General features: G+C 43.6%; 1 protein-coding gene across 32 annotated transcripts in view; it reads right to left on the bottom strand.

The window, feature by feature from the left end:
- The window catches only part of sh3bgr (SH3 domain binding glutamate-rich protein), a 55670-nt gene extending 46093 nt beyond the window's left edge, over nucleotides 1–9577 (bottom strand). For 31 of the 32 annotated variants that reach the window (XM_038801517.1, XM_038801522.1, XM_038801519.1 and 28 more), the window contains exon 1: nucleotides 9342–9577. In XM_038801517.1, coding sequence (XP_038657445.1) covers nucleotides 9342–9386 — 45 coding nt within the window. In that variant the 5' untranslated portion in view covers nucleotides 9387–9577. The remainder of the gene's footprint in view (nucleotides 1–9341) is intronic. The other variant, XM_038801541.1, reaches the window with a different exon arrangement.
- Nucleotides 9578–13900: the final 4323 nt, after the last annotated feature.

The raw sequence follows: 13900 nt of genomic DNA, 5'->3' as shown, positions 1-13900 counted from the left end.
GCTACATCCACCCGAGGAAATAGTCTCTGAACGTCCACTCTATCTATCCCCCTTATCATCTTATAAACCTCTATTAAGTTGCCTCTCATCCTCCTCCGCTCCAAAGAGAAAAGCCCTAGCTCCCTCAACCTTTCCTCATAAGACCTATCCTGCAAACCAAGCAGCATCCTGATAAATCTCCTTTGCACCCTTTCCAATGCTTCCACATCCTTCCCATAGTGATAATACTCCAAATGTGGTCTCACCAGGGTCATGTACAGTTGGTAGGATGCTCTTTCAGAGGGTCGAGGAAGTCTCAATGGGTCGAATTGCCTCTTCTACACTGATTACTGAGACTAGCTATTTAACCACTCTCATGCCATCTCATTGAAAATAGAAGTGGCAATTATTTATGAGAAAAGTGAAAATAAGCATGGGGCACTGGGTTACATTATTACTTATGCTTTGTAATGTAAAATATATCAGAGAGTTACAGTGCATGGCCAGTAACTGACTCATCTTCATTAATGACCCATTTGATTTAAGCTTGTACATTTGATTCTAAACAGACATCAATGAAAAACACATCAGAATTATCGGATATAGTAGTGAGTCACCATTAAATAGCAAATGACATTTTTGGTCCGAGAGAGTGCTTTCCTCTATATTAACTCAATAGACACAGATAGAATGTGGGTGGCAGTGCCTCCAGCTACTTAACCAAGCCAAATCGCTGATTCTTTAGGCATGTCTTAAAGCTGGCTCTGGGAATAAATGCACACGTGGGTGGCAGAGTGCCCAGCTACTTAACCAAGCCAAATCGCTGATTCTTTAGCCATGTCTTAAAGCTTGCTCTGGGAATAAATGCACTGTTGCGAATTGCAATGCACTTTCTTTATTTGGAAATTAATAACTTTCTAATATTATGCAACTGAGTCAGGCTCAAGTGCTTTGTGACAAGAGACAGACATTAATAACCTGAACAGAAATGGTCAAAATTGAAAAGGGGTTTGTAAACCAACTAGAACTCATTAGGTTAGAGAACAGGGAAGTAATGAAGCTTAGCATGGACAGCATTAATGAGTGTGCATCTGAACTGGGCTTGGACAGTTCGGATTAATTAAAATTTATAAAGAATGAAGGTTGGTTGGGAGGCCGATTAGGACATTAATAAGTCTATCTTTAATTGATGAAGACACAGATGAATGAATGCGTGCTGCCCATTTGATCTCATCACTTCAGAATAGATTTTGCTCTTTACAGCTTTTTTAATGCCTACCTGAAGACGCAGAACCTTGGCTTTACATCCTTTAGACAAGACAATACTGGGCCAGAATTTGCTGTCAAAGTAAAGGCGAGTTTATTTACACATTATTAATGTGCAAATCATTCAGCAACTTGGGAGAGAAAGACTTGCACCTTGAATTGCAAATGGCCACATGTTGCTGGATGATTGGTGCCATTTCACCATTAGCCGAGCAAAAACAGCACCTCAACTTCAAGTTTCAGGAAGTTGCTACATTTGTAAGTCAATTAGCAATTAAATTCACCGCAGAAAGTTAGGACTGTACTCAACAGTGCAACTACATTTTTAATAATGAATTAAGAAACCAGTAATGAATTAGGAAAACCAATAGAATGTTATCATTTATTGCAAGAGGAATTGAATACAAAAGTAGAGGTTATAGTTCAGGTATACAGGGCAGTGTGAGACTACGTCTGGAGTAGTGTACAGTATTGGTTTCCGTATTTAAAGGAAGGATGGAAATGCATCGGAAGCAGTTCTGAGAAGGCTCACTGGACTAATAGCTAAAATGGACAGGTTGTCTTCTGAGGAAAGGTTGGATCGGATAGGCTTGTATCATGCTAGAATTTAGACGAGTAAGAGGTGCCTTGATTTAAACATAAAAGAAGTTATAGGGTGGCTTTGGAGAGATAGTTTCCTCTTATGGGAGAATTTAGAACTAGGGGTCACTTTAAAAATAAGGGGTTGCCCATTTAAGACAGATGAGGATTTTTTGTTTCCTCTGAGGGCAGTGAGAATTCAGGACTCTCTTCCTCAAAAGGCTGTGGAAGCAGAATCTTTAAATATTTTTTGAGGTGGAGCTAAATAGATTTCTGATAAGCAAAGGGGTGAAAGGTTATTGGGAGTAGGTGTTAATGTGGAGTTGAGGTTACAATCATGTCAGCCATTCCATTACTGATTGCGGAGCAGGCTCAAGGGTTGCCAAGTATACTACTCTTGCTACTAATTGGTGTTTTTGTATGAGTTTGTGGCTCAATAATGCCAAGTTCTCCAACCCAATCCTTCCTCCACCATAGAAACCTCAGTTGTGCCTTCATCCCATAAAGATTGATTTATTTTCTAGCTGGCCTAATTTTATCCATTCTTTACAAAATGCAATTTATCCAAAACTCGAAACCCAGGTGCAGATCAAGCACTCCCATTCCCAGGATCCATCACCTTACTATTTCCCTGCTCCCTAACAATTTTACCCCTTTTGCCTCACTTAAAAATCTCAGCAAAGCCCCGAATCGTCCATTCAAGCGATCTATTCCAAATATGCATTCTCTGACGTAAAAGGCAAAATACCATGGATGCTGGAAATCTGAAGTAAAAACAAATTGTAGGGAGGAAAAAAAATCAAGCAGATTAGGCGGCTTCTGTGGAAAAGAGAAACAGAGTTAATTTTGAAAGTCAAATAGGACCCTTTTGACGTTAACACGGTTTTGTTGATGTTAACTGTTTCACTCTCCAGATGTTGCCAGAATGGCTGACGCTTTCCAGCACTTTGTTTTTATTTTATGCATTCTGACAATAATAATAACTTATTGTCTGGCTCACTGTTTTCATTTCTTGCATTCTCTAGCTCCCTGCTTCCAAGTTTCTTTGTCAATAAACTCAAGTTTCAATTCACTTCAACCTCTCATTAACTAATGAGGGGCTGGTTTAGCACAGTGGGCTAAGCAACTGGCTTGTAATGCAGAACTGTGCCAGCAGCGCGGGTTCAATTCCTGTACCGGCCTCCCCAAACAGGCGCCGGAATGTGGTGACAAGGGGCTTTTCACAGTAACTTCATTGAAGCCTACTTGTGACAATAAGCGATTATTATTATTAACATGACAGTAAAATTGACAATGGTATCCATATAGCGGACTTGCAAAACACTAAACCTGATCTTGCTTTCATGGAACATCAATGTCAGCACTTTGCAGCATAGGCCACTGCACAGGAATCAGGTGTAGGAACCCTGGCAGATCATTTTTCTGCACCTTGGCTCAAGGTACTCTAAGATCAATTTTGCATCCTTCCACTGAAATCATCTAATGAATCAAGCCTGGGACTTTCTGATCTATATATCACCATGCTAGGCAGAACCAATGAGATGCATTGAACTACTAATCCATTGAGGGAAACATGCGAAATATTTTTCAAATCTCACCATAATGAATTTTGAAACAACTCAACTTTTACCTGGTGCTTCTGGATACCATATTAAGACACTACAATGAATCACTGAAAGCTAGAAACCAACAACCAAAGAAAAAGAAAAACATTTGTTCATTGGATTTTTCTTCCCTTCCAGGTTCCATTCTTGCAATATTGGCACCAAAGATCTGCATTTATTGCCCAATATTAGCCATCCTTAAGGTGGCTGTGAACCACACCAACCTGGGAATATTTCTATTTAGATTATCTTTACCCAAGAGAAAATAGGCTCAAGTGAAAAACAAAATAGAAATAGGGAAGCCAGGACATGTACTTTTAAACATGTAAGCAGACCAACTACTCTGCAGTATTCAGGGCTCAGCAACAGTACTTCATAAAATCAATACAGATTAGGTAGGCCAGAGGCTCCACTTTACAACAGACATCCAGCAAGACTGGCAATGATCACAGATTAATGCAGATTTCCATTGAGGCCAAGTAGATTCTTATTACTGTTGCAATTAGCAAAATCCCATTTACAAATATACTACATAGAGTCATAGATGTTTATAGCACGGATTTATAGCACGGAAACAGGACTTTCAGCCAGCTTGTCCATGCTGCCCAGTTTCTATCTTGTGGAAGATATTACATGGTTATAAATTACATAGTTAGAAAGCAGAACCTGAATCTTGTCAATTGCAGATGTGTGGCATCTAGATTTTAAGTGCTTGACACTGGGGTGCAGAATATCAGAACACATTGGGCGTGATCCTCCAGCCTCATGCCACGGCACAACGTGCCCATTGAAAGCCGGGAGACCCCACTCCCAGGATCTACCCGGCTCGCAATGCCTCCCCCATCTTGCAATCTCAGGAGACATTGGAAGGTGAATCCCGGCCACAATGGGCAAGATCACATTTTGGCAAATTTGCATATTAGAGTCAGGCTCTGATGTGCAGATTCCCGAGGTACATGAGGCTTTTGGAATTCAATCCCTTCGCCTTGAGGACCTTTGGCGAGTGCAGTTGGCACTAGTCCCCACAAACGGGGACCAGACGGAACGGCACTCGTGGGGGTCTCCAAGGTGATCGAAGGCCTCCAGCTGCATGCTCTATGGGCAGGGTGGTGCCCTGGCACTGTTGGTGCCACCGGGGTTGCCTGGCATGGGTGACCCTCCCATATTGTGTTGAGTTCAGGCTGGGGGGGGGTCAAGTCACTATTTACAAATGGGCTACAATGGGGAGTACCAGTACGCGGAGCTCCCCACTCCCCATCGTAAACCACATGTGCAGCCTCAGCCTCACGTTCCCTATTCAGGCCCCTTATTCAACGCGAGTCACTCGAGGACTTAGTTCCCTTTTTAGGAAGGTCACGCCATTTATCTTTCCTGCTCCCTTCCTAAAAAAAAGATTCAGCAAAGATTAAAGTTGAAATGTCTCACAGCTGTAAAATTAACTGGGAAAACAAACTTCTGGTCGATATATTTTTATTCCTCAAATCAACATCACAAAAAACTGATTACCTGGATGGTACTGTGTCTGAGCTTGATGGAGTTTGCTGGTTGCCAATTGTTTTCCACAATTCATCGTTGCAACAGGGACTACGCTTCAAAAAGTACTTCATTGCTCATAAAGCACTTTGGAATGTCCTGTGATTCGGAATATGCTATATAAATGAAAGTCTTTATTTTCTTCAAATTAATAATTTCTCCTTGGTGTTAAGTTTAGCAGGACTGTATGTAGTTTAGATTCGCCATCCTTGCCCTTGTGATCTCCAGACTTGACCATGCTCTCCCAGTTGGCCTTCCACATTACCTTATTCGTAAATTTGAGTGCATTCAACAGTAACTACTCTTGCAAGATTATTTCATTGGTTGCAAAGTTCTTCGGAGCACCCGAAGAACACACAAGGCTCTGCATAAAGACCAGTCTTGCATGGTGTTATAACCCTTGCAGCGGTCACTGCATCAGGTTATCAGATTGCCTGTGACCCCCACTGAATATGAGCTTCCCTGCTAAAGGGGGCAGGGCTTCCCCTTAATAGGGGATTAAGTCACTAGTATAAAAACTCCAACCAGGGGACGGAGACCCTTTAGAGAGTGGCGACTCTGCATACTGTAATTAAATCCAACCTCTGTTTCTACTTGCTTGGTCCATGCGTGCTACTTTGGCGGATTCTACACTGGCGACGAGGATGGAATTGGCGAGCCCTCCATAGCCCTGCCTCCACATAGATTTTGCGGGACCATTCCAGGGAGCAACATCCCTCATCGTCATAGACACTTATTCAAAGTGGATGGAGGTCCATAAAATTCAAGTTACAACAGTACGGCTAACTTCGGCAGGCTGCTGCAATCTTTTAGCACATGCGGGATTCCAGAGGTGCTGGTCGCAAACAATGGAACAGCTTTTGAGAGTGCGGAGTTTGGGGCGTTGATGACTGCAACAGCTTACGATACGTGCGTACCCTCCCGTACCACATGCCGTCAAATGGATTAGTGAGTAAACAGTCCAGACGTTCAAAAACAAATGAAAAAGCAGGCCTCGGGTTCCTGGGATACTCGTCTGCCGCAGTTCCTTTCTCGCTACTGAACAATGTACGCCACGATTTGGGGGGGGGGGGGGGGGGGGGGGGGGTTGCTCCAGCCAGACTGCTGATGGCCTGTGTACGCATCTGAGTTTGGTTCTCCCAGACATTGGTGGGAAAATCTGCCCTTGCCAGGATAGAGCTGAGACTGAGGCAGGCTGACATACACCTTTGCGCACTTTTCCTTTGGGGGACCTGTGTACATCTGCAACTTTGGTGAGGGTGCCACATGAATCCCAGGCGTTGTGTTAACCCAGATAGGACTGGTCTCTTATACAGTGTAGGTGCAGGGGTGCGAGTCGAATTGGCACGTGAATCACCTCCGTGGGCACATCCCCGAGACGCCAGATCTGATTCTAGAGGTTCCGGACAATTACTGCATTCAACCCAGCTGCCGCCGTTGGCACAGGCCATACCTGCCATGGAAAAACTGGATTTGGACATTGAGAAGTCGGATGAGGTCCTGCTGAGCTCCAAATCAGAGACCAACATGGACATATTGCCACCACCAGAGCCCATTGTTTTGCCGCCCACAACAGCCTCCATTCTGATGTTCCCGTCCAGGCGCTCCGCATGAAAATCCCACTCCCTGGTTCGGCATATGCTTCCGGATGCTACGAGGTTGGCCCCCAAAGATCGTTCCTGGGCTAAGACGACTAGGGGTTCTTTGAACCTGCCTGCAGCTATGGACATGGACATATCTCCGGACTGGAGGGGGGGGGGGGGGGGGGGGGGGGGGGGTTGTTATAACCCTCGTGGTAGTCACTGCATTAGGTCTATCAGGTTCCTTGTGACCTCCACTGAATACGAGTTTCCCTGGTAATGGGAGGCATATCACCGGTATAAAAATCCAGATCGGAGGAAGACCCTTCAGGGAGTGGAGATTCTTTTGTCCCATAAATAAATCCAACCTTTTTTTTTTACTTTCTTGGTCCATGTGTGCTACTTTGGCAGATTCTCATCTTTTACCCAAATCTCATGTCCTATCTCGCACCATGTCCCATTCGCTGAATTTTCACTCACCTATTTTGTCTCCCAAGTCCAGCAATAATTTTAAAATTCACATCCTCATTTTCATATCCCTGTACGGCCTCCCAACTCTCTATCTTTTAAACCTGTTCCAGCCCTACAACGCTCCCAGCTCAGCATTCTCCAATTCTGGTATTGTATGCATGTCTATTTTCACTACTCTACGACTGGGGGCCATGTATTCAATAGTTTAGGCCACAAGGTCTGTATTTTTCGCTTTCTGCTACCTCTTTAAACAAGCCGGTCTTAATAACACTTTTTGGCAATGTCAAAATTAGCTTGATATTTATTCTGTGAAGTGCTTGGGAATGTTTTACCATATTGAAAGCACTATCTAAATTACAAGCTGTTCTTCGAGGATTACACTGCTTGTCGTGCTACACTTCCTTGTAGATGACTAAAAAGACAACAGAGGCATTGTGTGTGCAGATGCAGAATTCTAGGCCAGGTGCAAGCAACAAAAGGAAATTGTAATAAAAGTGCTCTCTGATATGGTCAGTTGTAAAGGTTGAGAAGTTTATTTTTAGCATTGGTCAGCATGAAAAATTTGTTTTTTTTACTTGCTTGGTCCATGTGTGCTACTTTGGCAGTTTGTTTACTTATCTTATTGCCTTTTTAAGAGTGGCTTTCATCATGTGATTGGAGGATCATGGGGGATTGGAGGATCATGGGGGATTGGAGGTGGTGCATGAATGCACAAATTATCTATATGCAAATATCCTATTGCGACTTTAACAGTGGATGCTTGAATTGTGGAAATGCAAATCCTGGCTGATATTTCCCCTCCGAGCTCAGGTGCACTGAGGTTATTGTTGTTTGCGGGGAAGACATGCAAGGAACGAACAAAACTTCTACTGATAAAAACTGGATCAAATCTTCACCATCAATAGCACCAGGAAACAAAGTAAAGCTTCCCACTCCCTTGCTCTCTCCCTCAATAACCAGATAATGTTGGATGTTTAAAGGCTAGGCACCTTCTGGTCATAGCTAAAAAATACAACACCCATTCATCAATTTAAAAGCACTTTTCCTGCAAATGAATCCAAGAAGCACAATCAAGCAGCACGGTAGTGGCCAGCACTGTTGCTTCATAGCTCCAGTGTCCCAGGTTCAATTCTGGGCTTGGGTCACTGTCTGTGTGGAGTCTGCACGTTCTCCCTGTGTCTGTGTGGCTTTCCTCTGGGTGCTCCGATTTCCTCCCACAAGTCCGGAAAGATGTGCTGTTAGGCAATTTGGACATTCCGAATTCTCCCTCTGTGGACCTGAACAGGCGCCGGAATGTGGCAACTAGGGGATTTTCATAGTAACTTCATTGCAGTGTTAATGTAAGCCTATCTGTGCCAATAACAATTAATTTACCCTCGGCCCATTTAAGGATTCTGCTCTTTATTCCATTAACTAATAAGGCTTAATAAAAATATATTTTAAAAATGAAGGTAGAATGTTAACTTAAAATTCAGACTTTTTGCCACCTGAAAGTTTTCACCCTCCTTTTCTGAAACCATTGACTCTGACCAGCTTTGTTGGTGGTCACGGTGCAGGATTTTGCCATTCTTCGCACGTGAATGAAATTGCGAGACCAATTTACCCAAAAGGGGAGCAGTGCCAAGCCTCATTTATCTTTTAGAAATACAAGCACATTTTCAGAGCGAATGCCCAGATAATGATCAGGTGCAACCCTGGCTGGCGTTTCCCTGTCTGAGTCAGGATTACCCTCCCCACCCCCACACCATCAAGTTTGAGATCAATCACCAACTCAGCAGAGAGATTGGAGTAGCATCACAGCTAGGGCCACACTTATACACAGATACACTGCCAACATGGATTGCTGGATAGCAATCTACACCAGGAACTCCCCCTGACGTGCTGAATGAAGCCTTTCTAAACACCAGCACAATTCAATTTTACTGAGGTCAACCAACTCAGTGATCAGTGACTGAACTCGATACCTTCCAGTTCTAACACAGCTCAGTTATCCTATTGTCTCACCCAAAACTCAAATCATCTGCAAGATATTAAATACAGTTAACGCGCTGCCACAACAGGCTGTGCTCAAATGAGTGAAACACTTTCAATTTATAATTTAATGCAGAATCATTATTATTTTTACTAATGGTACAAAAATACTAATAACTTTTTTTAGGAAAACTCAATGTAGAAGTTGAAGTTCTGGAAAATTCTGTGTGCAGTGGGAAGTGTCTGGGTTTGACTGATTGCTGCCCTGGGTCTGGTATGTGTTATCAGCTGTGCTGGATATAAAAAGAAACGCTGCCCCGCCGTCAATAGAGAGGGAAGTTAAATAAGGCTCACTTACCGCGGTGGAGCCCGACTGACTTGCAATAAAGACCTTGACGACCATGGTTTCTCTCAGCGATGTCCACCCCCAGAAGGAATTTTAAGAAAGCCAAACAAGACAAGACGAGGCGAAGATATGAGCAGCGGCTGCAAGCTTTGCTGAACTCCCACCCATGCACAGAGACGGCAACGACAGTGAGGACGGCCGCGCGAAGCCAGCCAAGTCGGCAGCGCGCATTGGCTGCCAGGGCGGCACACCGATGGTGTGAATGGACAATTCACCTGTCAATCATCGCGGGGAGGGAGGCGTGAGTCTCTCCCTCCCTCCCTATATGGCAAGTGAACGGGACAAACCAATGAGATTGTCGGACGCAAGTGCTGAGGTGCCGTTAGCACAAGTTTGGAGAAGTTAAACATTCATTTTAATCATTTTTACGTCCCCCCTGTTTTGCCTCCGGATCGTAAGGACTAAAAAACACAGGGCACTCGACGATGCACAAACTTACTTTCTCCATCGTAAATTGCATTTCCCTTTCCCCTTCGGAAGCGGGACTTATGGGCAAACGGGCAGATTGACAAGTCAAGACATATATGTAAAACAAAATTAGTCCATCAGTGCTAAATGTCCAAACTAATAATAATCTTTATTGCCACAAGTAGGCTTACATTAACACGGCAATGAAGTTACTGTGAAAATCCCCTAGTCGCCACACTTTGGCACCTGTTCGGGTACACAGAGGGAGAATTCAGAATGTCCAATTCACCTAACAGTACATCTTTTGGGACTTGTGGGAGGAAACCGGAGCACCCGGAGGAAACCCACGCAGACACGTAGAAAATGTGCAGACACAGCACAGATAGTGACCCAAGCAGGATTCAAACCTGCGACCCTGGCACTATGAAGCAACAGTGCTAACCACTGTGCTACTGTGCTGCCCACTATATATAAACTACATACAAAGACTTGTTATTTTGCAGCAGGTGAGCAAGTAAGCTATAAACTGAGATGGAAAGAGAAAATATAGAACTTGTAGATCAATAATATTTTTTAAATGGTGATTGTAAAGGAGCTGAATACATGGCCAACCACCTAAAATTTTAGAGCACTGTAGACCAGTGTTTTACAAACTTTTTCCCTTGGGACCCACTTTTATCAACCAGTTGACATTTGCTACACATGCTGGCCGGCCTCGTGACCCATGCCGACTGACCTTCAAGACACACCATTTTTGCTTACCTTTAATGCAACAGGTGAGCTTGCTTGGTCCTCACAATCTCACTTGCTTTGTCATTCAATGTTACATTTCTGCCATGGACTTCAGCTGATGATTAAAGTTATTGCTGCACCCTTTAAAGAAAATCAAGGGGTCTGTTCTGGAACTCGTCATGCTTAGTCTTCAAATGTCCTTGAAGTTTTGAGGGTTTTAAACTCTCATTTGCCAGTACTTACCTGCATATAACACACATGGGCTTTGCATCCTCATTTGCATTGGCAAAATTAACAAAGCCATACCTTAAGAAATCATCTTTATACTGCTTTGTTCCCAATTTCAGTTTTTTTCTTTGTTTAAAACGATCCATTTTCAGTTCTTCACAGTCATGTTGCCTTGCTTGCTCCCAGCTAGAAAATGGAGGAATCTCTCCTCCGTGATTGTGCACCAAAAGCACAGACGTGCAGGATGCGTGACGTCAGTAGACATGCCGGGTGCATGACCTTCTTTCTGCTGCCGCAGCTGGCCGGAAGACTCCATCATTCATATTTTAAAATTGGTCACAGTCGGCATTCTCAATTTAAAAGCCGGTCACGGCGGTTGGGCACTTCTCCCATAACCGAGAACGCCACAACTGATCCCTCCGCAACCCTCTTGACACCCACTTCCAACCCAGCTGCAGGACGCGACCCACAGTTTGAAAAACCTTCCTGTTGACAACCAAAATAAGTAACAAGTAAACTCAATTTGAAGAAGGTGTGTGAGCTTATACAACTTACATTAATGTGGTGCCTTTGGTGTGGTAAAACTTTCCGAGACATTCCACAGGAGCGACACCAAACAAAATCTGACATTGAGCCACATGAAAGAAATATTGTGACAGATGACCCAAAAGCTTGATCAAATAAGGAGGCTTTTAAGGAACATATTACAGGAAGCGAGGGAGAAAGGTAGAGACATTTGAAGAGAGTATACCACAGCTTAAGGCCTTGGCAGCTAAATGCGCAGCTGTTAATGGAGTAACAATAAAAATTAGGGCAACGCAAAAGACACCAGAATTGGAGGGCCGACATCTCGTTGGGTTGTAGAGCTCGAGGAGGTTACAGAGCTCGGGATGGGTCAGCCATGGAGGGTTTTAAATACATGGATGAGAAGTGTTGGCCATAATGGGAGCCTCTGAAGTCGGTGAGCAGAAAGGTGAAATGAAATGAAAACCGCTTATTGTCACAAGTAGACTTCAAATGAAGTTACTGTGAAAAGCCCCTAGTTGCCACATTCCGGCACATGTTCGGGGAGACTGGTAGGGGAATTGAAACGTGCTACTGGCCTGCCTTGTTCTGCTTTAAAGCCAACGATTTAGCCCTGTGCTAATCCAGCCCCAGGTGATGGGTGAACAGGATATGGTATAAGTTAGGATACAGGTTGCAGAGTTTTGGATATGTTTAAGTTTACCGATGGCTCAAGGTGGGAGGCCAGCCAGGAGAGAATAGTCATGTCGAGAGATAACAAAGGCACGGTGAAGGTTTCAGCAGTAGCTGAGTTGAGCCAAAGGCAGAACAGGCAATATCAATTTAATTGGAGGAAATCAGACAAACCAAATTATGTTTCAGAGGCAGTGGAATTGCTGGAAAAGGTAGTGCACATGTCAAACCTGATCATAGGTCATAGAAAATACAGTACAGAAGGAGGCCATTCAACCCATCAAGTCTGCACCGACACACATAAGCCCTAAATTCCATCCTATCCCCTAACCCAATAACCCCTCCTAAACTTTTTGGTCACTAAGGACAATTTATCATGGCCAGTCCACCTCACCTGCACGTCTTTGGACTGTGGGAGGAAACCGGAGCAACCGGAGGAAACTCACACAGACACTGATGTGTTTTCATATGATGTCACTCCAGAGCACTCTTTGGAGGAGACATAGGCAGGATCAAGAATTTGTCCACTGGGCATTCTGCAGGAGCAGAAAATTATTGAGGGGATTCAGTGTTTATTATTGGATAAATAGGAATAAAACCAGGTGAGGGTAGTCCCATCCAGCTAGACAACAGAGGTGTTGGAGGAGGTTGGTGTGGTCAACAAGCATGAGGAGGGGTAATTCGCCATGGTCGCATCCACACGGGATGTCATTGTGACTTTGATGCCATCTGTTACAAAATTTGTGCTCACCTGTTCAAACATTTGTGCAGAGATATAGATAAAAATACTTATTTTATCAATGTCACAAAGCACTTTACAACTGTGATAGGTTCACATAGGCAGAAGTCCCTTGACCAGACTTCCTTTTATTTGCTAACCAAACAACCAGGTGCCATCAGCTTGTTGTCTGCACTGGGAGTGCAAAGGATCTGACACTCTCTGTTATATACAGAGAAAGGGGTTCCCTGATTGGGCCACTAATCAGGGAACTCGTATTCTAATTGGCGAATCTCAAAGGCCTGGCCTAAGTCATTACAACAACCAATGAAATAGTTTTCAGGTGTAGTCACCATTATAATATAGGAGATGTGGCAGCCAGTTCAAACTCAGTGTACTCATACAGCAATGTGATAACAATCAGATAATCTGTTTTTGTGATGCTGTTGACGGATAAATATTGGCCAGGACACTAGGGATAACTCCTCTACCTTGCTTCGAAAAGTGCTATGGAATCTTTTGCATCAAAATGAGTTTGGTTTAGCTTCTCATCTGAAAGACAATACTTCCAAAAGTACAATATCTCCCCATAGTACTGCACTGGACTATCAACCTGTGGTGCTCAAGTCTTGGAATGGGCCTTGAACCCACAACCTTCTGACCAAGAAGCAAGAGTGCTGCCAACTAAGGCATGGTTGGCACTGTGATACATTCTACCATGAGTTCAAGTTGCTTCAGATCAATGAATTTTAACTCTACAATGCAAGTTGGTCAAATATTAGTCAGAAAAGCATATATCTGCTGTGAAAGCAGACAATTGATAACTATGAGAGAATGCTCAAGTGCAGTGATAAACATCTGAAAGTTTTGCTGACTTCATCTGGGATAAAATGTGTGCAGCTCAGTTAGAATTTATGCAGACAGGGCCATCAAAACTTGCACCGGACATTTTTCTTGTTGTTCTTGTTTTGTGGGAAATATGGAAAGACTGTGACACTTATATCCCATTTTATAAAAATTATGTTGGAGGACTCGGAGACGGAGGTAGACATTGAAGAATGTGATTAAGTTTTGACTTATTAGATGGTCACTGCCTGGTATTTATGCTTTGTCATTGTTTAACACTTGCCAGCCTAAATCTGGTTGTTGTCCATATCCTGCTGTGGGCTGGCACAATCTGCTTTGATTAGAGGGATTGTGAATAGATTGACCATGCTAAATAGCCCCT

Source organism: Scyliorhinus canicula, chromosome 7 (assembly GCF_902713615.1).
Source record: "Scyliorhinus canicula chromosome 7, sScyCan1.1, whole genome shotgun sequence".
Lineage (NCBI taxonomy): Eukaryota > Metazoa > Chordata > Chondrichthyes > Carcharhiniformes > Scyliorhinidae > Scyliorhinus > Scyliorhinus canicula.
This window is presented reverse-complemented; position numbering and strand designations above follow the sequence as displayed.